The sequence below is a fragment of the Eulemur rufifrons genome, chromosome 26 (genome assembly GCF_041146395.1).
Source record: "Eulemur rufifrons isolate Redbay chromosome 26, OSU_ERuf_1, whole genome shotgun sequence".
NCBI classification, from domain to species: domain Eukaryota; kingdom Metazoa; phylum Chordata; class Mammalia; order Primates; family Lemuridae; genus Eulemur; species Eulemur rufifrons.
Genome location: NC_091008.1, coordinates 1,071,903 through 1,096,535, shown reverse-complemented (window position 1 = coordinate 1,096,535; position 24,633 = coordinate 1,071,903). Strand labels below are relative to the sequence as shown.

The 24,633-nt window shown below is 50.1% G+C and overlaps 1 protein-coding gene across 3 annotated transcripts in view; it reads right to left on the bottom strand.

The window, feature by feature from the left end:
* Nucleotides 1–9,203: 9,203 nt before the first annotated feature.
* SEC24D (SEC24 homolog D, COPII coat complex component) overlaps nucleotides 9,204–24,633 on the bottom strand; it is a 71,442-nt gene continuing 56,012 nt past the window's right edge. For all 3 annotated transcript variants that reach the window (XM_069459152.1, XM_069459153.1, XM_069459154.1), the window contains exons 12-23: nucleotides 24,208–24,399; nucleotides 23,203–23,296; nucleotides 20,290–20,406; nucleotides 19,349–19,519; nucleotides 19,047–19,143; nucleotides 18,771–18,916; nucleotides 17,326–17,464; nucleotides 16,406–16,524; nucleotides 14,598–14,777; nucleotides 13,463–13,654; nucleotides 12,182–12,271; nucleotides 9,204–9,958 (exon numbers count right to left, since the gene is read on the bottom strand). In XM_069459152.1, coding sequence (XP_069315253.1) covers nucleotides 9,818–9,958; nucleotides 12,182–12,271; nucleotides 13,463–13,654; nucleotides 14,598–14,777; nucleotides 16,406–16,524; nucleotides 17,326–17,464; nucleotides 18,771–18,916; nucleotides 19,047–19,143; nucleotides 19,349–19,519; nucleotides 20,290–20,406; nucleotides 23,203–23,296; nucleotides 24,208–24,399 — 1,678 coding nt within the window. In that variant the 3' untranslated portion in view covers nucleotides 9,204–9,817. The remainder of the gene's footprint in view (nucleotides 9,959–12,181; nucleotides 12,272–13,462; nucleotides 13,655–14,597; nucleotides 14,778–16,405; nucleotides 16,525–17,325; nucleotides 17,465–18,770; nucleotides 18,917–19,046; nucleotides 19,144–19,348; nucleotides 19,520–20,289; nucleotides 20,407–23,202; nucleotides 23,297–24,207; nucleotides 24,400–24,633) is intronic.

The following is a 24,633-nucleotide window of genomic DNA, read 5'->3' as shown; positions in this document are numbered from 1 at the left end:
TTGCTAACCCTGAGGCTTCGTGTGTCTCCCTCTCGGCTCCGGAATCACAGTGATGAGCTGCCGTCAGGGTTTTAGCATTTTTCTGAATGAAACAATAAAAAGAGGTAGGCTGCTTTTCAAAATCTTAAATGTGTAGCTACATAGGACTTCGAGTCATGTTTCCTAAGAAGCAAATGAGGACACATGTCCAAGTGCTAGAACTCTGGTGTGGATGTGAACTTGGATTGATCTTCAAAGGGATTTCCTGTTCCTTAGCAAAATAAAGTAACAGGCAACAGCAGAGACACCTGGTCTGAACATTTCGGGGAGTAAAGTACTTGGGGATGAGGAAGTGACGTACACGTTTAAACCTGTTACGGAGAAAACTTAAATGTAAAACAGATCGTAGAAAACCCGCAACTTAAGAATACAGCTTGGAGATTGAGCTGCAGTTGCCTTTTATTAAAACCATGTGGTGTGTTGTTTATTTTTAAGGAGCTGGTTGTGCAGATGAGTTAGTTATATAAGCCTTTGTTGTCATTTCTCTTTATACTGTAATTCATGTATTAAATGAATTTGATGAATGAAATCATACCTTAATGAGTACTTTTTTTTTTTTATCATGTTACAGGCTTTCTAAGGAAACTTTAAACCTTTGAAGTTTGCGAATCTGTTTTCTGTAAATGGAATTACTCTTGTTACCAAATGAAAAGACTGACCTAACATCAAACTCTTCTTTTGGTCTTTGGTGCATTTTAGTGACCATCTTGTGCTCACGTTACACCCACGAGGAGGTTCTGTTACATCCACTGAAGACTTGGTTTGAAGATGAGGATCGAATAATAGAAAAAGGCTTGAGATCTTTAAAAGCCGGATGCATTAACTTGCTCAATCTTTTAGTACTTTCTAGTGCAGACAGCACGTGACTAACTCCTTTCTTAATGTAGATACTATGTATCATAGTTTTTTGCTGAAATCACGGTATGTTTTCAACTTCAGTAAAATTATACATTATCTAGAATTGGAACTGTGTATATCGGAGTTTTAATTCTAGATAATTCTAGAGAATGAAGCCAAGACAGAGAGAAAGTCCAGTTGCCCGCTTGTGATTGTCCTTGGACGTGGCCCTGCCCTACACGCAGGACTCTGTGTTGCGTTCCATCCTGCCCAGTGAGGACACTCATTCCGGTGCTCACCTGGCGTGTCATCTTCCCGCGGAAGACGGGGCCGGCTTCCGGGTGGGTTCAGAGCTAAGGGGACCCGTAGCCCACTGCGTTTAGAGAAGAGCAGATACAAAAAGAGCAGGTGGGAGAATGCGAACCGAAAATGTATCCCTTTGACAATGAATTGTGGCAACAGAACAGAAACTAGTTATTTAAGGACTTTGAAATAACCAGTTCTGCTGGCTTTCACTTTCAGCAACGGCCGAGGCGCTGCTCACCGTGGGAGGACGTCTGTTCACTCGAAGGTTCCCGTGAAGGTTCCCGTGAGAGTCCGTTGCTCTGAGCTCTGGGTTTGATCCTCTTTCTGCGCACATGCCTGACATTTTCACAGAGTTCCGTGCAAATAAATGTTCGGTTGCTTCACTTACCGATTCCTTATCGGGGATAGAAGCTAGTGAGTGCGGAGTAACCCCGCACGTTTCGGTTAGAAGTTCTGAGATCAGCAGGCCCGAGTTTACACGGAGCACCCGGTGTGCCGGGCCCACAGCGGGGGGCCGCTCTCCCCGGCCTCCCGCCTTCCCGAGGGGGCCAGTCCTCCACCTCGGAGAAGGCAGGCAGGCGGCGGTGATGTCAGCCAGCAGATTTGGGGGCGGGGGTATCCCCAAATGCCCACACACAGCTGAGCCAGACTAGACCGAGGAATTGTGGCGATGTCACAGTGTAGAGTCACCGGGAAACAGGCAGTGTGAGAGGTCAAGGTGTCCAAGTGGGAAGTGGGACCCGAGCATGGCGCCCGGCGTGACAGCCGGGTCGCAGACGCAGGGCCAGAGGGATCAGTGTGGCAGCAGCCCTGATGCTCTGGTGACAGCAGAGCCACCTGTGAGCCCTGAGCTCGCGGCTCCCTGGTCCTCGTCCGGGTCGGCGTGAGGCCGCCGTGCACTTAAGCCAGTGGAGCGGGGCGGTGGGGGCCGGGCGGCTACAGTGCGCACCCGTGTGTCACGCCTGTTTCCAGGAGTTACTCCTTTTCAAGGCTTTTAAAATACTTCTTATCCATCTTAACTGCTAAATTATATCCTTCAGTTATATTAAAACTTGTGCTGTTACATCCTAAATTTAGAATATAAGATGTAGTCTTTGAAGTATAGTTTCAGACTTTACTAATTTGTTTAATAAAATTTTTATTACTGTGACCAAACGAAGGCTCCGTTGGGACTGTAGATTCTAAACAGTAGCCTTTGATCTGAAATTATCTCATTTTTGTCATCTATTAGAAACCGTGGCTTGTAAGAAAGGCCTTTCTTAGAACAATCCTGTAATCCTGGGGTAGGACTTTTAACATTATCTTGTCTTTAATGTTTGGTGCCGGGGACCGAACTTTTAGCTGACGTCTCAAGTATATGTGGTCAGTTTTGAAGCTCTAAATCTAGAACTTCCCAAAGGGTTAGAGCGTTGGCCAAGCACACGGCGCCCATGGCAGACTCTGAGGCCTCCTTCACCCGCTCAGGTCAGACCTGCCAGCCGCAATGCACAGAGAAAAACCACCTCATTTAATTTGGACACCTTTTTCCAGTAAACTCCTGCTCCAGTGTTGGATAAAATATGAAAATGACCAGTTTGGGTCTCTCACTGGAAGTGCTAATGAACAGTGAAAATCAGGGAAGTCAGGTTTTTCCAAAAGTAACTCTCAATAATTGAGAATCTAGAAGTCAACAATGGAAAAGGCGTGCAGGACCCAGGTGTATAATACGAATCAGTGAAGCAGGCCAAGAGTGTGTTGTGTTGTGGAATAATTGACTCTTTAAGGCACAGTGTTGATTGTTTGCGTATTGAACACGTGGAGATGGTTCTGGCCACTCATTTATTGCCTCCTGTCTGTCTCACCTGTTCCCTTTTCCCGCCGCGATGAGCTTTCTCGGCTCCGCCCCGCGGGAGGCGGAGCAGCCCGGCTGCATAGTCAAGGCCGCCGACCCCTGGCCTCAGACCACGGAGGCGCCAGGGACGGTGGGGACTGGAGTCCTCGTACCTGCTCAAGGTGGACGTCGCTTGTCAGAGCCAGCTAATTGTCACAGAGGGAGGAAGGTAAGTCCGAGATGTTCACGTGAAATTCCCCTAATTTGTACAGGTTGACAGTTAAACTAGCTTGTGACCTTTGCTTACATGTTGACTTTCATGAAATTAAACTTACTTAGAATTAATTTGGCTGGCTAAATACCCGTGTGCGGGTTTTAAATTCTGGCCTCTAAATGCTGTGGGACCAAATTCACTAAAAAGAGGAAAAAAGGTAACTCGGGGCAGGAAACCATCACCTGTAAAGCGTACTGTGTAGCACGTGAGGCTGAAAACGTGGACGAATACTTTGAAGTTGCGCACGGTGGTGGGACCGCAACTGTGTGTCCGTCCAGTGGGGGAAAGTGTAGAGACCTGGGCTTGTGCCTTCTAGAGACCCCTGCACCTGCGCCCATCTTTAGTTTACAGTTTGTAAGATCACAAGAGAATAACTACGTCATTATCCTGCCTATTGTGTGTGTGTTACTTTGTCTTTTTGAAAGCGGAGGACAAAATGGCAAAACTCAATTTTCGTTCAGATGTATCTAGTTTAGCAGTTTACGCTGGTTTAGTGATCAAGGTAATTGCTTAATGTCTTGTAGAACTGCCTGTCCCTTTATAGGTTTATGCGTTTCAAGACAACTTCTGGGTCGGTGCATACTTTAATTACAAAAAGGCTTTTGATGTAATAATATTGCCCGTCATTCAGGTGAGCTGCACAGCTAGAGGGATTATTTGGCCTCGTCCAAGAAGGTAGGCTTGTAGCCTGGTAAATAGAAGCTTAAGATTATAGCTGCTTTTTCTACTATTAAACATTATTGAGAAACAATTTAAAGGATATATGCATAAGAATATTTTACTTATAAAAATAATTTCAAAGCAAAATTTAGACAAATGTAAACACAAACGTCAGCTTGTCAGGCACTAGCTCCCCGAATCTTAGCTCCATACTCCTTCCTGAGATGGTTCTGACAAGACAGTGGACGGGGACGGCGTCAGCGCCTCTCTGGGGCCATTCTCGGTTGTCATTGCCTTTGTGTGTCCTGACTCAGACTGAAGACCTGCCTTTCCGTCGATGCCTGCCCGTGTCCACTCGTTTAGTCCTCAGCATGTCACCCTGCTGTTTGCAGGCCTGCGTAGGACTTGCTCAGTCTTCGTCATGACTTTATAAAGGCAGCTGTGTGCGCTCTCAGCCTCTATTATGTGGCATATAGTAAGTGCTCAATAAATCGTCCCTTCCTCCCTTGCTTGCTTAATAATTGGAAGTTATTCCCAGGAGATGTTTAATACCCTTTTCTTTCCGGTTCTTTTCCATTCTGTTGATGCTTTCTCTCTGCACAAGAGGACTGTGTTGATCTAACAGGGATTTTTTTCTCTCTCTCAAGAGAACATTATCTTTGAAGATGAGAAAAACAAAGTAATTTCTACTAAATTACCATTTATCAGAGGTCTTGAACAGAACCAACTTGTGCCAGTCTGACTCTTTCCTTGGGATATACGTTTTTAATTACTTTTATGCCAAACACAACCTACTCAAATAAGGAAAGTGATTTAACCGCACTTGGGTTACCTTGTTTAATGGTACCGTCAGTGGAAACAGTAGATCACATTTCTCTCGTGAATAGTAGGGACAGGAGATGGCTTGAGTTAGGAGGGGACAGGATGGTGGAAGACGGGTGTGGGTGGCACCCGGGAACCGGGAAATGGATGCTGGTCAGTAACAATGGCCCGAGGAGACACGGGCTCGCTGGGAACGAGCTGGGTGGCTCCAGTCCCCAGCCTAGACGTCCGTTTCCGAGCACAGGGTGGGAGCAGACAGCCCTGCAGGCCAGGGGACTGTCAGGGGCTTTGACATCATTCGTTAGTGTGGACCAATCATAGTGAAGCTTCCCTCCCAGTCCTTCGGGGTAGAGATGCAGATTCAGTTAGGTTGATTCTAAAAAACATGACTTTTTTTTTGCACACCAAAGTTTACTGTTGCAATTCATAGCTGCTTGAAACTTCCTAAATCGTAACTATAACAACCTTTTTGTCACATAGGCATGTCAGGTCTCTAACACATTGATTGGGTGACATTAATCTAACCCCCGTGGGACATCCTGGAACTGTTCCTCACACACTAATGATATGTGTTTAACCAGTTTTTCATGGACCCGATGAATACCTCAGCTCGAAATAAACTGATTGAAAGTCTGGTTCTATAAAAGGTCTTAAAATTGAACATTCTTACTGTAAAAGAGTTTTGTTTTTGTAACTGGCAACAGGATTTTTTTAAAAAAATCAAAATAGGCATTTCCTAAAGGTTGGTGTGTAACTCGTGGGTTCTGCAGTCGCTGTCCTGGCTTCCTCAGCCCAACACCGGTACTTCTGCCTCCCCAAATCGGCATTTCTCTGCGTGTGATTGCAAACTGGGTTTTAATCATTAAGTCTGGCTAACAGTGGCTCTGGAAGTCACGTGACAAGGATATATTTTTAGGAACGGGGTGAGCTTAGCCTGGACGAGAGACATAAGGATACGTGATTGCCTTTGAACTCTCTGAAAACTGTTCATTGGGGAGGAATTCACTTTTGGCCTCAAAATACAGAGCACTTGTACCAAAGGAGAAGTTTCAGGAAAAGTACGCTAAGTATAATTTTCTAATGAGCGGAAATGCTCAGAAATGGTGCCAGGAAGCAGAGGCCAGGAAATACCAAGATGCTCCTGGGGCAGTTCTGTGGCCTCTTCCACTGCGATTTTTTTTTTTGTTTCTCTTTTAATCCAGATTGGTTGGTATTATATCTTGTGTTTTTCAGCAATTAAAATTTGAATATTCAATCCCCCCCCCCCAAGAATTGCCTTTTCTGGAAGATGACTAAGGTTTAGACACTGCAGTGTACGATGCCTCCCAGGGGAGCTGAAGTTCAGTTTCAGATGATCTTTCCGTGTTCCAACAACTGAGCTCAAATCTGATCTTTGCTCTTCATGTTTTTGTGAATAGAGAAATATGTTTCCTCACAAAGTTGTGCAACCATCACAGAAAAAATAAATATGTTTCCATCTGGCTACAGTAATTCCATCTGGCTACAGTAATTTTAAAAATTATATTTTTTTCCAGATCTCCCTTTGAGAAAGCAAAAAATTATTAATAGGCAATTCTTTTTTTTTTTTTTTTTTTGAGACAGAGTCTCACTCTGTCACCCGGGCTAGAGTGAGTGCTGTGGCGTCAGCCTCGCTCACAGCAACCTCCAACTCCTGGGCTCAAGCGATCCTGCTGCCTCAGCCTCCCGAGTAGCTGGGACTACAGGCATGCGCCACCATGCCTGGCTAATTTTTTATATATATATTTTTAGCTGTCCAGATGCTTTCTTTCTGGTTTTAGTAGAGCCGGGGTCTCGCTCTTGCTCAGGCTGGTCTCGAACTCGTGACCTCGAGCGATCCTCCCGCCTCGGCCTCCCCGCGTGCTGGGGTGACAGGCGTGGGCCACCGCGCCCCCATAGGCAAGTCTTAATTCTTGTCAGTTTACTGTCATTAGGTCAGACTTTCAGGAAGTGAAGCTGTGCCACGCAGTAGCCTCAGACATGTGCCTTTCTGAGAGAGTGAACTTATTTTTTTGATAACGGTTCCTCAAGATTTGAAATGCAAGTTCTCACCTTTGGTTTATAGATTGAGGTTTTGGTTTTTAACACTGGAATCAGCTTAGGCTGTAAGTTTCTCGTGTTGGTGAATTTATTTTAATCTCTGAAACCATCCGTTTAATTGGATATTAGTGCAGCATTTAAAGATGGTAGCTTGATTTAGAGGACGTCGACTGAGGTGCTCAGGGCGCAGCAGCCAATACATTTAGACATCAGATTCGTCCTAGTTTGTATGATCCTTAGCAAGTTTCAGAAAAAAAAAACCTAATAAAAACAGCATTGAACATTTAAATAGCATTTGCTATGTGCCAGATACCGTTTTTAAGCCCTTTCTGTTGACTAACTTAATTCCTGAACAATAGAGGAAGAAACTGAGACCAGAAAGTTTCCGCCTGGCCCTGGGTCGCACAGCTGGTGCTGGAACCAGGGCGGAAACCGAGTTGTTGGGTCCAGAGCTGAGCCCCCAGCCACTGAGCTCGGCTGCCGCCCGAGCCCGGGGAGGGGACACTGTTGAGAGCAGCAGGGCGCAGCCCCACACCGTGTCTGCCACGTGACCCTTCAGGACGCCCCGGAGCAGATCTGTCATCCACTGGGTTCCTTCTGTCACCGAAAGCTCCTCTCTCCACGTGCAGCCTCTGACTTGCAAGGTCGGCTCTTCTGAATATGTTTTCTGTCTTCAGTCCTCGGCATTCTCTGAACTACAGTGTTGCCACTATTTTTTTTTTTTTTTCAACATAATACTGGCTTCTTTCCACCAGCATGTGAGTGTCCATCTCTGCTGCCTCAGGACAGGGAAACCCTCCCCTCCGCCTGTGACCCGCCCTCTCCTCCCTCCTCTTCCTCAGCCTGTTCCAATCTAGCCTTCGTCTCCTTGATCCAGGGAAACTGCTCTCACCTGTCACCCTTGGCCTTTCCACTACTTCCAACGTGCATTTCAGTCTTTCTTTTAACGTGTCTTTTGGAACCTGTAACTTGGCTGCACACTGTCTCCACCCGCCCCTCTCTCACCGTGGGCTTTGTGACAGCCTCCCGCCAGCTTTCCTCCTCCTCTGTAGCCCTTCCTGCCCGGTCCCCGTCCCTGTCCCCGTCCCCTTCCCTGCCTCCTTCTTGGTCCCGTCCCCACCCCCTTCCTGGTCCCGTCCCCTTCCTGGTCCCGTCCCCGCCCTTCCCCGCCCCCTTCCCAGCCTGAGTCCAGTTGTCTCTGCTTAGTGGATCCAGCCCAGGTTGGGTTCTTTAGTTTATTTAAGGGTAAGGCGTGCTCCGGGCCTTCGTGTCTGTCTCCTGCTCCGCTGGAATACCGACCACGGCTCCCGCCCACCTGCTCCTGTCCACAGCGTTTTCAGGTCTCAGCCTCCATGTAACGTCCTCTGGAAAGTCTTCGCTGACTGCATCCTGGTCCCCAGCTAGAGCGGGGCAGATGACCCTGCTTCTCTGCATCGTGGAGCCGGCAGAGACTTTGTGCTCTGGCTGTTGTGTCCCAGCACAGAGCCGAGCGTTGGGCACGCAGGGGGCGGGCAGTAAATCTCTGCGGAATGAGAACACGCTACCTCCTAGAACGGCACGTTCTTTGGGCACCTAATTACTTTGAAGTTTCTGTTAAGTGGCACTTTGTCTCTTCTGTTGATCGGTTCTGGCTCTACAGCCCAGCACGCTGTGCCCTGTTGCGCACAGAGCCAGGTGCCTAGAACTGAGCCCCCTCGTGGGGGTGTCTGAGCTCACAGCAGGGCGGGCGCCGCGCTCACGGGACGGGCTGTCCTTGCAGCAAAGTGCTTGAGAGCGCGTCTGTTTTCCTCCCACCACGGATTCTTAATGGCCAACGCCCTAAGTTCTTTAAAATGTGTGTTTTTCCACAAATGATCTCCTGCACACGCATCTGGTTTTTGGACACAAATGGAAAAGGTGACATTTCTTTTTAAGCTCATCCAGGTTGATCTGGAGCCCCGAGCCAGCTGGCTGGCAGGTGCGGGATTTTAACCCTGTCAGCTATTGTTACTCTGCTCAACCTCACGACATCTGCTAGTCTGTAAATAAACCTTCCTCACGTCAACACAGGCAAACACAGAGTAGCCTCGCGCCTGTTTCTTCGCACGTGGATGGACGGTCCCAGGGTGAGGGTTGCCGAGAGGCACAGACTCTAGCCTTTGCCACGCACAGCGTGTCCGACATGCCCTAGACTCATGACCCAATACTGCTCAACCCTCAAAAAAAAAAAAAAAAAAAAAAAGAGAAAACTTTGTTTCCCTGATTTGTGTGATCCATGAAAACAACTTTTTGCCAGGACATTTTGAATACTATCCTTACTTATTTTTAAAATCTCAAAATACATAAAAAATGAATAATTCTACCTACTGAGTAAGAGTATATGAAGTAATTTATTGACATTGGTTAAGATCCATTATATACAGGTAGAAACCGTCAGAATTGTACAAAGAACCGTTAAGAATATTGATAAAGACAGTTTTATAGACAAAACAACTGGAAAATAGTTTTAACATACACAATATATAACTATGAAAAAAACGTAGAACACGAATTGTTCTACCAGATAGATTTCAAGGTTCGCTATGCAAACCTTAAGTTAAAAAATGTGTTCAATGGAGTTACATGGTTTTAAAAAAATTAGGTATAATGTAAAAATTAAGCTTTTTTTTTTTCCTCACCGCAAATGGGAGGGGAACCAAGACAGCTTTTCACCTCAGATCTATACAGTTTGAAAAATAATTTATGTCTGCACAAAGAAAGAAACTTGAGAGAACGTTTAAGGTTCTGTAAACTTTGCCTTTCATGAAATGCAAACGGCATCGGTTTTAGAAATTGTGCCATCAGAGAGAGACTGTTCCCTTTGTGGTACGGTGGCACCTCCATTGGCGTTTACCTGAGCACCACGCTGAAGTTCTGGACGCGTCTCGGAAAGCGATTCTGAAAGTGAGCGAGAGATCAAAACGAGCCTAGGGTCATCTAGAAAAGGAGGCACCAAGGAGACGTCCTTAGAAAGGCGACAGCGAGGACGTCGGCTAGTTGAGCAGCTGGCAGATCTCCTTGTGGACGCAGCACAGGAAGTCCACGTAGGACGCGCCGCCCTGCGGGCCTTTGTCCTCCACCAGGAGCTGCCGGAAGCCGGCCTCGGGCGGCTCGCGCTGCTTCACTATGGTGAGCTGGGAAGGAACAACAGCGGCCGGTTAGGGACAGTTTGTGACCGTGGCCCCACTGTGTCTGCTTCAATTTCACCAAACATACGACGTGAAGTGGCAAAGAGGGAACACAGGCACAGTGCTGTGGGCAAGGCTCCAGCAGGGGGCGACTGTCACCTGAGCCCTAAAGGACAGGGGCTCGAGAGCGTTCCACGCTGGGACACGGTGCCAGGCCCCTGGGATGCAGCTAGGGCTGGCACGTTGGTACAGGCGGCTTCGTCAAGGGGCCTGGGGCTGGGGTGTCTGCTGTCCTGAGACACTCAGTGAGTAGTGATAGAACGAAGGGGAGGGGAGGGGAGGGGAGGGGAGGGGAGGGGAGGGGAGGGGAGGGGAGTCGAGTCCTGGAGGAGCAACAGCTTCAGTGAAGGTAGATTTGAACAGGTTGGGAGCTGTGGAAAAGAGCTAGTGGGAGGGAATGATCTAGAAAACACAGGAAGGGGAGAGAGTGGGAAACATCAGGAGCACAGAGCACCATGCGGCAGGACTGCAAATGGCCAGTGGGGCCCTGACTGCGGCCGTGGGGACACACGGCGGGAGAAATCGCTTTTGTCCCCCAGTGTGAGAACATGCAGACTGTGCGGTCCAAGAGGATGGAGTCTCTGGAACAGTAATTAGTGTAACCTGGGAAACAGCAGTGCCCTTCCGCCTTGACTCTGTTATTCTAGAGCCTTCCATTCCAGCCTTTTTCTCCTAGTCAGTGGCGACTCTCTAAAAGTGTGTGCTTTTCCTTTGTGTGGTCGATTTCCCAACGTCAGGGCAAAAGCTGTAGCGCCAGGCGCACCGGGCCCTGCCCCGCCCTGACCCCGGCCGGGCCGTGTGGGTTCCCGGGGGCCGGGGGGCCGGGGTGGGGCCGGCATCTCCGACATTCCTTTCCGCTCTGACATCTGTAGGTCTGAGCTTTCAGGGCTGCACTCTGGCATCTTACAGTGGACAGTGTGCAGGTGATACATGAGAAAACCTGGTTCTTCAAGAATTCGAGCTAAGAGGATGTTGTCACGCGGCTCCTTGTAGTTTCTTCACACGCAACATCAAAGCTTCCCCCGGTTCTTTCTGTCACCAAAGCCGACACAGGGGCTGGCAGAGGTGGGGGAAGCAGCAGAGAGAGGAGTTTTATTTTCCCTGGAAGCAAGGGCTGCTGAGCACAGGGACGGTCCCCACGTGCAGGCCGGGGCAGGCAGGGGGAGCCGTCCCTGTAGCCGGGACGAAGGGGCCCAGCGTCCCCTCGCGTTCCGACACCAGCGGTTTTCAGTGTGTGTTTCCTGAGACTAAGATCTCGTCACACGTCTCCGGGGCGTTCAGAGAGGGCCGTGGGGACAGAGTGTTTGGTCTGAGCCTTCTCTGCCATCTCTAGGGTCCTGCCCTTAAACTGAACCCGGGGAGGCGCTGTGCGGTGTGGAAACAGTTCTAGAAAGTTCTGTGTCCATCCAGGCATCTGCTAGAGGCTGCAGAAATGTTCATTAGCTGCGCATGCGCTTTACCGGAGCTCTATCTCAACCTGACGCCTGCACGCCTGAGTTGCTGGCACAGTGGGGATGCCGACTTGGAGTGACATCACATTTACATTTCAGGAGAAAACTGGGCCAAACCCCCTGGCACTCGCAGACACTCGCCTCCGGGTGAGTCTTGTGTCTCTGCGATGGGCGGCGTCACACGCACCGTCACCACCAACTCCCAGAGACTCCAGCATTGAGCTGGGGGAGGACGACAGGGGAGCAGCCAGGACCAGCGACAATGTAAAATTTCCTTGGGTCCCAGACATTTTAAATTCTCTTATTCACTCTCAGAAAAGAATAGAGGGGCTTAGAAGGACTAGAGAATAACAAAACTTTTCAGAGATGAGTCAAGAATTAATAAATCCAATTTTACAAATGTTCTTAATGATGCTTCCGTAATTAATTCTAAGCACCGAAGGGAAAGGTCTGTCAATAGTACCAGGCGCTACTCAATGACACAGGATTCTCAGGAGGACTGAGTTAATGCTGAGATACCCCTGGTCAGCCCACGGCAACTCTGTTTGTTTCTGTATGTCTGACAAGTAGATACACTTAGAGGTTAGTGTGAGTTTCCTGTCAGAGATAGAAATATAAAAAGTCTCATGGAAATAGAAGGCATGCATTTTAGAAGCCCGTAATGAAATTTAAGAATCAAACACTTGAAGAAAAGGGAAGAGCGAAGTGTCCCTCTCACCTTCATCGCGTACGGCCTCCTGTGCTGGACGGCGCTCATGACCCGCCTGAGCTGCTGCGAGTACGGGCTCCCCACCTCCGGCAGCAGCGTCTGCGTTGAACAAGGTCAGAGTTTCAGAACGACGTGTGACGCTCAATGTGAGATCATCAGCATGTTGAAACGTCCTTCTGAAACCATATGCTTCACTACTGGCTATCTTTGCCTACTGGATTTTAATTTCATTGTTTTTACGTTTTTAAATGGCATTTCTAATCATTTCTTAATTTCATCCACCTGCAGGTATCGTACTAAATTTTCACCTTAATCATAAAACTAGTCTCTTAGTGGAATAGGGACACCCTCGATTCCTTTAAATGCTTTTGACATTCATGGTGGAGATGCAGTTCTCTAACTGACCGCCCATCAGAGCTTTGAATTGTAGCCCTGCCTGTTTTTGCAAGACGCTGTCTCCAAACTGCACTTCGCACCACAAACCGGGCGGGACGACTAGACTGGAGCCACCGTGTGTCACAGCCAAGGCTTTGGGCAGTGAAGCCCCTGCCGAGCTCCGCTGTGAACGCAGGAGCCCCACCGCCCAGCTCGGCCAGGCGACCGTCACGCAGCCACGGGGCTCGCGCAGCGATGGTCTGCGAATAACGCTTGGAATAAAGCTGATCCCAGACAAATTCTAATTCCTGCGTTTTCCCAGGACTCTCTAAAAGTGGTCATTTGGACCCATTCCCACATCCAACCCCAAATTTATTTTGTTATGACTACAGCAGAGGAGAGTGTGATTTGTTCTTGTGGGGGGTGTCTTGTGACTCAGTAATCTGACTCGGCCTGCGGGCCGGCACCTGTGGGCGGTTTCCGCTCTGTTCTGCGTGTGCAGCTCAGCACTGGGGCCGGGCCCGGCACAGGAACCGAGTTCCGTTCCCAGCTCGGCCACCTGCTCCCTGCAGGAACGTGCCTTGGAGCCTCCGTTGATCCGTTTGTCAGATGTTGATACAATGTCCGTCTCACGGATTTGTCGTAAGAATTAAATGCAACGGTGGATTAGAAATATTTAAACGTGCTGAGCGACTGGCACAGAGAAATGATCTGAAGCGTCAGCATTTTCCAGTCAAGTCGTACATTTTGGTTATTTGATAAAACTCCATACAAATATGCCAGGTAACTGTTACTGATCAAAACATTACATTCTTTCATTCTTGTATAGAACTATCTGCCTTACTGTTTGTTCTTCTCCGTAGCCATGGCTGCTATTTTGTCTAGGACCGAACGGACAATGAAAAACCACTTAACCGTGTCTGTGTGGACGTGAGCGAGAGACGGCACGTTGAATATGCCCTGGATCAGCTCCGGCGGGCTGCTCACTCCCAGCCACAGGAACATGTTGAGACCGTCGGCCAGCAGGAATATTCCCTCCTCCGACAGACGCGACTCGGAGCAGCGAACGGCGGCAGGTGACGCTGAGCTCTTGACGTCCAGCGTGTGCTGTGCGGGCAAAGACGAGGGAGTTAGAATCTCCCTCCCTCCCTCCCTCCCTTCCTTCCTTCCTTCCTTCCTTCCCCCTTTCCTTCCCTCCCTTCCTTCCAGTGCGGATTCAGTGAGCGCCAGGCGTTGTTCTAGTCTGCACAATCCCTGCCTTGTGCAGCTAATGGGTCTTTGGAAAGAGGAAGAGACGACACAGAGAACAAGTACAGTATGAGGCATCGTAGCCGATGGACAAAGCTGTGAAGAAAAGCAGCCGGAGAGAGGGCTGGGCGTGTCAGGGGTGGAGGTGGGGGTCACAGTTCAGCGAGGGCAGGCCGGGAACTTCTGGTTTAGAGACAAGGTCTTGCTTTGTCGCCAGGCTGGGGCACAGTGGCGTGACCACAGCTCACTGCGGCCTCCAACTCCTGGCCTCACGCAAGCCTCCTGCCTTGGCCTCCCGAGCAGATGGGACTGCGGTCCAGAACTTTTGAGAAGGAAACCTGAGGGGGTGAGAGAGGGAGCCGTGGGGTGTGGGGGGAAGATCATTCCAGATGGATGGAAGAACTAGTGCAAAGGTCCCGAGGCGAGAGCCCGTCTGTGAGCAGGAGGCGGCCGGTGGCTGGTGGGGGGGGGGAGGGACAGAGGGGGAGGACAGAGAGCTGGGCCAGGGTGGCAGGAAATCCTGGCGTGTCTGAGGAGTGACATGGGCTGACAGTTACTATTTTAACAGGATCACCTGGACTTTGCCAAAAGCAGACTGCGGGAGCGGCCGACCTCCCCAACCCGTCTCCCCACGGCACGAGCAACTTGCTCAAACAGCCTCCGCTGAGTCCCGCGCTGCGCGCGTGAGGGCGTTGCTAACGCTCACCGTTTTCCTTTAGACGAAATCGTTTCCCGTAACACACGGAAAAGCACCGGCACGACCCCCGCCCGGACGCCCCCGGGAGACGCGGCGGCCGCTTACTATGGGCAGGAGCTGCGGGTAGAAGAAGAGCTGGGAGTCGGCCACCCCCATGGTCAGGACCAGCTGCCTCTGGAAGGCCCGCTCGTCCGTGGGGACCTCCGGCCTGCTGAGCAGCACACAGTTCTTGAGCAAGCAGTTCATGTACACGGGCAGCACTTTCATGGAATCGGGCAGGATGAGCTGGAAAAGACAGACAGTTGTTTCACGTGCTGGATGGGGCCCTGCATGTTCCCTGCAGGAGAGAACAGCACTTGCTTTTGAGGTGGCTGCGAGGAGTAAACGGCAACGCGCCAGGAGCACCTGCTGCACCGCCAGGGCACATGGCGTGTCCAGGGGCAGCGGTTTCTAACTGGCATCCAGGGCGCGGCGGCCGGGCGCGGGGGCATCGGCACGGCCCACCGCCTGGGGTGCCATCCCGGCCCCGCCCAGGACAGTGAGCGCGTGGAGTCAGTGAGAAGAGTCTGGACTGAGCACGTGGACTGAGCCCAGGCCGGACGCCAGCTCCCCTGCGAGTCAGTGTCACCTAAGCAAGCGCACTGTGAACAGGGCTGCAATCTCAGTTTCCTAAAGCCGCAAATCTTCCAAATAATACAGCGACCCAATACTCCAGACATCAGAAAGTGACAAACTGCCTTTTCTTCTCTCCGCGTGTCACGTACGTGATCATCAACACAGGAGATGAAACAATACGTGACTAACCTAATCACTTTGGACAGCATGGAAAGGAACTTTTATGAAAACTCCAATCCAATCCAATACATGTACTGGTTTTACTTTTCTCCCTTACCCAGATTATGAATTGGGACCCCTAATTCACCGGCACGATCTCCCTGCCGACTGTACGTGGGGTTGCAGGTGGCTCTCTGCACCCAGTTTGGACAGTGCATGACTCAGAAAGTTTTCCCCTCTGCTGTTCACTGTCTTCTCTTCTAACTGAAACTCTATACTCAGATATTCAATACACAACTACGAAAAACGGTGTCTAACACTGACATACAAAAAGATGTAAACAAGAGGTCAAATTCAAAAATAAATGTGGACTTGAGGTTTTACTTTTTCTTTTATAGGAGAGAGTCTAAATAAGGTTTAAAGGAACTTCTAAAATGTCAAATGATTCGATGATGGCCAGAGATAATTCTTTCAAAACACTTCGTACCTATTAATAGCTTTTAAATACAAACAATTCCAACGTTTATATTTATAAATTATGCTCATGTTTAGAAAATGTTATTACTGCCATCAGCCCGTGTCAGCTTTGTCACTAGGCCTGAACTGTGTCTCAGCACACGCGGTTCACAGCGAAATACCCATCCCTGTATACAAGGGGGATCCTGTTTAGATGATGACAATCCTTACATATAACATTCCTGCTTATACATAACGGAGGGACTCTCACCCACATGTACACACTCGTTCTGTGGTTCAGGCACCTTGTAAAGCCACGTTTTTTTTTTTTTCATTATTTCAAAATATTAAGGGGGGGTACAAAGGTTTTAGGTTACATGGATCACTTTTGTAATGCTTGAGTCCCGGCTATAGGTGTGCCCGTCACCCAGATAGTGTTCACTGTCCCGTTAGGTTGGTTTTTCCCCATCCCCTCCTCCCCGCTCCTCCCTACAGCCACATTTTTTTAATGTTGGCTCTAAGAGACCCACAGTCTCCCCAAACTGCATTCTCCATCTGTTCGGCTGTTTGGTTTACTAGGCAGCATCTAAGTGCCTGCGACACCATAAAGCCAGACAGCTGTGCGCCGCGGGACCGAGTAGTCGCTGTGACACCTTATCACCCACGCACGACGGGAGCCTCACCTGGCTGGCTGCGGAGGGACTGGCACAATTCTTTCGGTAACACGCCAGCATGTGCGCCGTCTGATTGACAAGGATCTCCCGGATGACCTTCAAAGGCTGGTGCAGAACTGCTTTAAACGCTGTGTGCATGAAACAATGAAAAGGACATCAAAGTTCTAGCTCAGAAACGGATCTCTTTGAATAATAATAATCATGAAAAAGAACAAATGGCTACCATCTTCAGCCCACCCAGCAAGAACAGCATGTAAAATGTTACAGTCATTTATTTGCTGCTGGTCTCTCCTTGACTACGTGAGGTCTGGCCAGCGGACAGTGATGGCCTCCCTGCAGCAAAAGGTTCTGTCAACCAGAATTAGCTTCGTAATATTAGAAACACAACTGCACGCAGAGAAAAGAAAGGCCTGTTTGTCACTTTCTGGTGTCCTGAATTTTTACAGGCTGGATTGCTACTTTTTCCAAACCTTAGCGTATTACTAGAATGCAGAAGCAAAGCCACAGACACTTCTGCCTTGGGGCCCCTCCTGTGTGCCGGTGAACACGGCATGGACAGCGCGTTCGGCCTAGTGGCAGGGACGGTCTCCCTGCAGCACCCTGACGTGCCGGGGGGGCTCCCTCTCACGCCACAGCAAGGGTCTAAGCACCATACTCCTAAATCTCAACTCACAGCCCCTAACGCCTGGCAGAAAACTTCAAATGAGTCTGTCCGGCCTGGCCCTGAGCTGCGTCATCTCCGTACTAACCCAGCTTCGGAGCTGCTCACCCGTCTCCCCCACCCTTTGCTTTATCAGTTCGGAATCCCCCCCCCCAGAAGGCTCCCCCCCCCCACTCTTCAGCTACGGACTCAGTTAACCAGCCAGTCCTGACTGAGTCACTAGGACAGGTTCGCGGATCGCCGGGACGAGCAGTGCGAGCAGTGTCACCTGACTTGGCGAAGAAGTTGACGAGGGCGTCGGTCTCGCAGCTCTTATACAGGTCGCCCAGCTGGGAGCTGCAGCCCAGGCCAAGGTTGTGAATGCGGAGCCGTCTCTGGCCGCCGAGCGTCGTGTAGAGCACAGCGCACTGCAGAGGCAACGCGGAGGTCACGGCCCGCCCGGCCTCTCGCTCACACTGCAAAGCTGCGCACAGGTGCGAGACCGCCAACGTCTCCCCCGGCATTTGTTCTCTTATTGTTCAAGACTGAACGACAACAAGCACGGGAGGAGGACGACCGATTCATCTGCCGGGTGGCTACGCATCATGTCACAGCTCTGAACCGTGGAGCTGTTTGCGGGTAAGTATCTGTTCACGTTTCCACAGCTAGTCTGCGTTTCACACGTCTCGGGCTTTGTTCCCGGGGGTCTCGGTCCAGAAACACCCCCGTGTGCTCACGGCCCTACTCAGCGCTCGCCTCCCTCAGGGACAGACGACCGGCTTTGAGACGGACTTAGGTCTCGTGTTAATGACACGTACATTTCAAGAATGCAGAGGGAAAAACCACTTCTCCAAATATCTATGACTAACACATGAACATTAAAGTCCTTCCCCAACCTAACGTCAGCCTCTCTCCATCCTTAAAGCGCGATGCTGATGTCTGAAACTACGCCCAGCACACACATTTATTCCTTGTTTCAATTCAAAGTCTCCAGGGCTCCTAGCTCATTTTAGTTACTACAAAGTCCCGTCCTAGTCCGCTTGCTTACGGCACGACACTGTGCTGAACGGGGCGTTACGGGCTGAACTGTGCCCTCTGCAGTCTCAGTTGCAGTCCCAACCCCTGGTTCCTCAGAACGTAACCACAGCTGGAGATCCAGGGTCCTTACAGCGGTAAATTAATTACAGTGAGGTCACCGGGGAGGGCCCCGACCCATCACGAGCAGTGTCCTCATAAGAGGCACTCGACGCGGGTCCGCAGCCCAGGGAGGAAGGTACAAAGGCACAGGGGGAGGAAGACCCTCCGCCAGCCAAGGAGGAAGGCGGGACAGACGCTTCCCGTAAGGCCCCCGGACGCCCTGACCTCGGACTCCCGCCCCCAGGACGGCGAGGAAGCGGTTTCTGGACAAGCCGGCAAGTCCGTGCCAGTCCGTGTGGCCACCCCGGCAGACTGACACGCGCGGTGGCAGGGGAGGGGGCGGCAGCCTGAGGGGACCGAGTCCCGCTGGCAGCCAGGTGGCCGCTGCCCACGATGCCTGGGCAGGGGACGCAACCGTGACCCCATCGGGGCGCAGAGAAGCCGCACGACTAGGTGCTCTAGTCTGACTTCCGCCTCTGGAGAAAGAGCTGAACTTTTCTATGGAGAGACGAGCACATCTGATGGTGCCTCGGTGTCCCCACTGAGCACCGTCAGTGACAAACCGGGAAACCACAGACGGGAATAAACGTTAATCACCTGGATCAAGGCGCCACTGTCCTCGCTGAGCTTGTCGTCGTGCTTGAACTCCACGGTCACAGCCTTGTCACAGTCGACGGCCGCCATCTCCACATCGGTGGTGTTGTTCATGACGATCCCGCCGAAGAAATCGGTGGCCCTGAAGCCTGCGGGGGAGGGGAGAGGGAGGTCTGCTTCTCCGCAGCTTACCGCTGTTTTCTCTCTTGGCCTGTTAGTAACTCGAAAAGGACACAGTCACGCGACATCGACCTGAAAAACTGCACGATCGGTAACTACCTGTGCTGGTGCGAACCCTCATGATAGCATCGAAGCCTAGTTTCTTTTCAACGTCGTTTCTGAGGTCGTTCAAGAACTGTTGGCTGTCCAAGTGCATCTGAAAAATAACGGATGAAGAAAAAAAAAATAATAATAAAAAATAACGTACGGTCAGTGCCCACCAGGTGGCAGCAAAGCCCGTCACGCGACAATTCCCGATCCAGTCCTGCCTGGAAACAGTCCCCACGTTCACACCCTGATTCAGCGAACCCCTCCCCCCCCTCGTCACCGTGTTTCCGGAAGCTGCTCGCAGCGGGCGTTACCTGGAAGTTGCTGTACTTGTACAGCGTCCCCCCGGTGAGCAGCGGGACGAGCCCCAGCGAGGCCACGTCCGCGTACTGGCTGGGGAAGAGGAAGAGCGTCACGGAGCAGCCGTGGGCCACGCAGTCCTTGGCCAGCGAGTCGTAGACGTGCGTCTGTGGCTGGAAAAGCATCTGAAGACAAGAGATACGAGAAAGGAAAAGTGACAAATGACACGATGGTCTCGGTTTGCATTTTAAGTTTCTATTGAATTTTTAAAATGAAAAAGAATGTCTATTTCCCAGGTAAGTGAACTGGGCTGAAGAAGGCAGTTGGGTGCTCACTCGTGACCGCAGTGAGTGACAACAGGGCAGCCGTCACCTCCTGAGCCCCCCGGTCCGTGCCGGGCACGCGGCGCCCAGCTCTACTCGGTCCTGCAGTCACCCGAGTGCAGCTGACACCGCGTCCTCGCTTGAGACCCGGACGAGGCGACTTGTGCGTTGTCGTGTGACCAGCAGTCGGCTGCCTGCGTCCACGGCCTCCTCCTCCCCCCGGCCCTGCCCGACCGCGGCAAGTGCCAGGCACGGGCGGCTACACCCTGCACCACGACTCGGTCTCCGCCTCCGTGGGGGCCGCGTGGCGCCATCCCCGCTCTCCCTCCACCCTCGCCCCCTCCCTGCATCCCCCCTGCCGCCATTGCCTCCGCCTCTCTCATCCAGTCTGCCGTACACGGATCACACACGCACACGTCGCCCTTATTTCAACGTAGATATTTCAGAGATCAGTTTTTCTGGGACTGTAAACTTTGTTAAATCGCTCACAATTCAAAATATTCCCGTAACACACAGTGCGAGTCTTGGACTTGGCACTGGATTCGGCTCACCCCACTTCTTCCCCCTTCTTCCTTTACCCCTCTTAGTAACCGACACGCGGGCACGTCCAGGAGCAGCTGTCCACAAAGTACCTTCTCTTTGTCCGTGTTCACCAGCTTTTTGTCATCTCTGTTTTTGAGCTTTCCCGGGGCCTCGGCGGTCGGCAGGGAGGAATGGAAGAGGAACAGCTTCCCGGGACAGTCCGCCGCCTAGAAAAACCACAGGGCATGCTTCCGGTAGAAAGGCTTCGTTTTAAGGTAATCAGAAAATAAGTTAAAACTATTACAAATGTTGTGTTAAGGTGAAAACACTTTCTCACTTCGGCCACGGTTTGGTCTTTCGGGACCAAGTAGACCCCATAACATAAAAGCAGATGACAGAATTTCCAGGCTTATGCTGCAAAAAAACTCTTACTTCAAACCTGTAGTAAACGTGGATGAAACTACGGTGGGATTCTGGGGAACAACACACAAGACCACAGTGGTGTCTCGGCAACAGGACACACCGGGAACCAGCGGTCACGCGAGGTGACAAAAGGAAAAGTGTGTGATCAGGAGTATGTGTCTGTAGTCTCGGGGAAGCAGCGAGAAGATTCAGAGTCAATTCAGCACTAAGTGTTAAGATTTCAAATCTTATCTGAGGGACCAAGAAGCAACCTACTGAGACAAATGTCCTGAAATGTGATTCAACATACTGCCCTCCTCACCCCCGGTCCCGCCGTCTCTCCCCAGGTACGTGGCTTTTCCCCTCCAGAACCCCGAAGGTTTCTCCTGCGGGATAAAGTCCACAGTCCTGTGTCTGGGTGGGAGGAGGAAGCTTAGGGGACAGTCAGATGCCACCAAGGCTCGCTGCACGCAGCGCCGCGCCAGGCCCTTCCCGCATGGCTGTGGTGACAGCCACAGCCTTGCGCAGTGGGTACTACTGTCTGCATCCTAAGAATGCGGAAAACTGAGGCTCACTCAACTCGCCTCCTGCTCACACAGCCAGTCACCGACAGCCTCAAGCCCCTTTGGTGAAGCTGACTCTGAACAATCTTTCCGGACTCGTCTCCAGCATTTCCTCACCCATCCCTTGCACCGGAAGTTTGAGCCACAAGCGTCTTGCTTTCCTGGAATACACCACGTGCTGTACACGCCTCTGCATCTCTGCACACGCTGTTCTCCTGGCCCAGACTCCATTTCTCCAGCTCTCTGCCGGAGCTGCGGTTTGCAAAGACACGGGTGTGCCTGGGGCCGTCGTAAGATGTGCCGTGAGTGTCACTAATAGTAAAGTCCTTAGGTCTGCGAATAGCTCCCTTAGAGAGAAACTGAGAGAACTCAAGGTAGCCCTGTCCCTGTGTCTCTCTCACCAAGTGGCATCCTGAGATGCTCCAGGCGGCGGGCCAGAGGAAGGCACGGCGGACACACCGGGCAGGTGAGGAGCCCAGAGCCTGTCTCACCTCGCCGTGGCCAGGAGAGCAGGAATCTGGGGGCTGTGGGCTCACTGTTGCGGGTGTCTCCTGACAATTACTGACCGGCGCAGCATTGATAAGAAAGAAGGCAAGGACGGATGGAGACACAGGTACAAACCTACAGGTAGACGCACAACTGCACAGGGGAAAGAGACTGTCAACGTTGTGGCCAGTAAGGACGTCATTAGCTCCAATGATCAAATCAGAGTCACATTTTCAATAATACTGATTATTACATGTTAAGAATGTTGAAGATTTTGGAATTCTGTGACTGTAAATTTTTCACTTCTATAGCTTTTATTATTACAAAAGCACTTTTTAAAAAATTCAAGTAGCAGAAAAGGTATAAAGGTGAAAAGAAAAAGTCTACCCTCTCCTGAACTTTCCCTGCCTGGCCCACCCAATTCTCCGAAGGAATTCACGGCCAAAAATTCTTCTGTCCACACAGATATTCTCTACGTGTAGAAGCTGCGTAACTTCACACCACACAGTGAAAACAAGGCCCCTCAGAACCACAGCCGTTCTGTTACTGAGTGACGCTGGGAAACTATTCGGCTTCTCTATTCCCAGGTCCCCCGTACATGACGCAGGCGACACATGAACTATATAAAATACTGCTGGGAGAACTCAGTGGCCCAGCACGGAGTGTTAATCAGAATCAAACACGCTTGACTGTCCTCTTAAAATGACCTGTGGTAAAACTCTTGAGGGAAGAAAATTAGGGCCCATTAAAAAACATAACGTTCAATATTGGGGGAAAAAAATAGAATGGCCACATTTATTTATTTTTTCCTTATAAAATGAATATTAATTTTAGATTCATTTCATGAATCACGTACTTATATTTTATAAGTAGCAAATTAATCAAAGACAAAGCTCGTATCTATCTCTGTTGTTATTATTACATGTTTTTGTAAAAGCTAATTTAAATTTAACAATAAAATTTGAAAATTAATTTCAGGAACTAGCCGTCAGGGCCAATGTGGTCTGACTCTCGTGCTAACGATGAGAGTTTGCGCTTTTTAAGTCATCTTTCCTTCTTCGGTTCACCGCCATTGTCACTATGACGATGACCAGAGTCGTGCGGACTCAGCCTCCCACCTGGAGACGAGGCCAAACTCCCTCCCGTCAGTGAGGCCGTCGGCGAGGCCCTGAGCGGCACACACGGGTCCGCCACGGACTGTCACAGGCTCTGCCCCTGCGTGCTTGGAAACCCCAGCAAGGGGAATCTGGGAGTCTGGAGTTTGGATGTTGCTGAACCGCTTTTCAAATAGATCCTACAAAGTTCACATAAAAGCCAAGAGGAGGAGCTAAACCGGAAACCCTGGCTCAGTCGGCTGCTCGGGGGCTAAGAGGGCTGGAATGCAGACGCCGGGAGCAAGCTGTGCTTTGGCCGTTTCCTCTTGACCTCTCGGTTCGTGTGGAAGTTTGGAGCAGCCTCTAGTGACACACAGGTTTTAATGGAGACTGTATTTTCTTGCATAAAGGAAACATTCTTTTTTTTTGGTCTGTTTTTGAAATTTATTTCCTAGCAATTAGAAATGGCTTCTCTCACCTTTAGCGCTTCCATGCCGGCCTGGATGACGGGCGCAAAGACAGTCTCGTTTTCATTGGAGTCGGCAAACATCTCGGGAATCTGGTCCAACAAACTGCAGCAAATGAACCAGCACAAGATTTTAAATGTTTGGCATTTTTGTAATAAACTTCGAGAAATCAATCACCGACACTCAAGCCTAACACGTGTAGTGCTTGGCAGCCGACACCTGTGGGTGAATTTCACAGGCCGTTCCCCAGGGAATGATCTCCCAGCTCCGTGTGGCACCAAAATCTATAAAAATGAGTGAAACATTTACAAAATTATACTCTTTGTGGATATTTTTTCTATTCACTACATTACTGATCTCTTGGACCGTAAATTCTTAGAACAGTGGCCGTATCTTTAGTTGTGACCATCATCGCTGAACATACTCATCCTCATGTAAGAAATACGTCCCTGGCATGACCTTTACAGCAAAGAGAAAGGATTGATATCGTTTCGTGCAAGTATGAAAAAAAATTTTTTTTTTTTGAGACAGAGTCTCGCTCTGTTGCCCAGGCTAGAGTGCTGTGGCGTCAGCCTAGCTCACAGCAACCTCAAACTCCTGGGATCAAGCGATCCTTCTGCCTCAGCCTCCCGAGTAGCTGGGACTACAGGCATGCGCCACCATGCCCGGCTAATTTTTTCTATATATATTTTTGGCTGTCCAGATCATTTCTTTCTATTTTTAGTAGAGACGGGGTCTCGCTCTTGCTCAGGCTGGTCTTGAACTCCTGAGCTCAAACAATCCTCTCGCCTCGGCCTCCCAGAGTGCTGGGATTACAGGCGTGAGCCACCGCGCCCGGCCTATATGGTCTACATTAAAAAGACACAGACCAAACATAAATGGCAGAGTTTGATAATCCATGCCTTAAAACCCCCTTGCTAATGATGAAACTAAACAATACATGATTGAATCAAAACCCAATGCAATTAAAAACGGACACTGATTTGTATTTAGAGCATAAAAAACGTGGCATTTACTTGTGAATCACAGACTGGGATTCCTGATAGTTGACGAGGAAACCATCCAGCAGAGGAACAAAGACTTCTCCAACATCCGTCACCACCATCATCTGAGGCTGCGCCAGGTTGCTCTTGACGTTGAAGAAATGGAGAACTTTGTTGTATGTGATAAAACCGACTCGAACTGCAGACGTCTCTTCTTGCTCTTCCCTACGAGGAAAAAAAAAAAAAGTGACATCTTCTTATTTAACTTAGAACCAAAGGAGGTTTCTCTCTGACATTCGGTCAGTGTGTGTCTTTTATAAAATATATGGAAGACGTGTTTAAAGTTTTGGCCTTAATTTCTATCACCAGATATAACTAACAGTGAGTCACAGCAGTAGGGAATAAGGGTCATCACAAAAATAAACAAGTCGATAAAGAAAAAAGTTATCAAAATTCTAG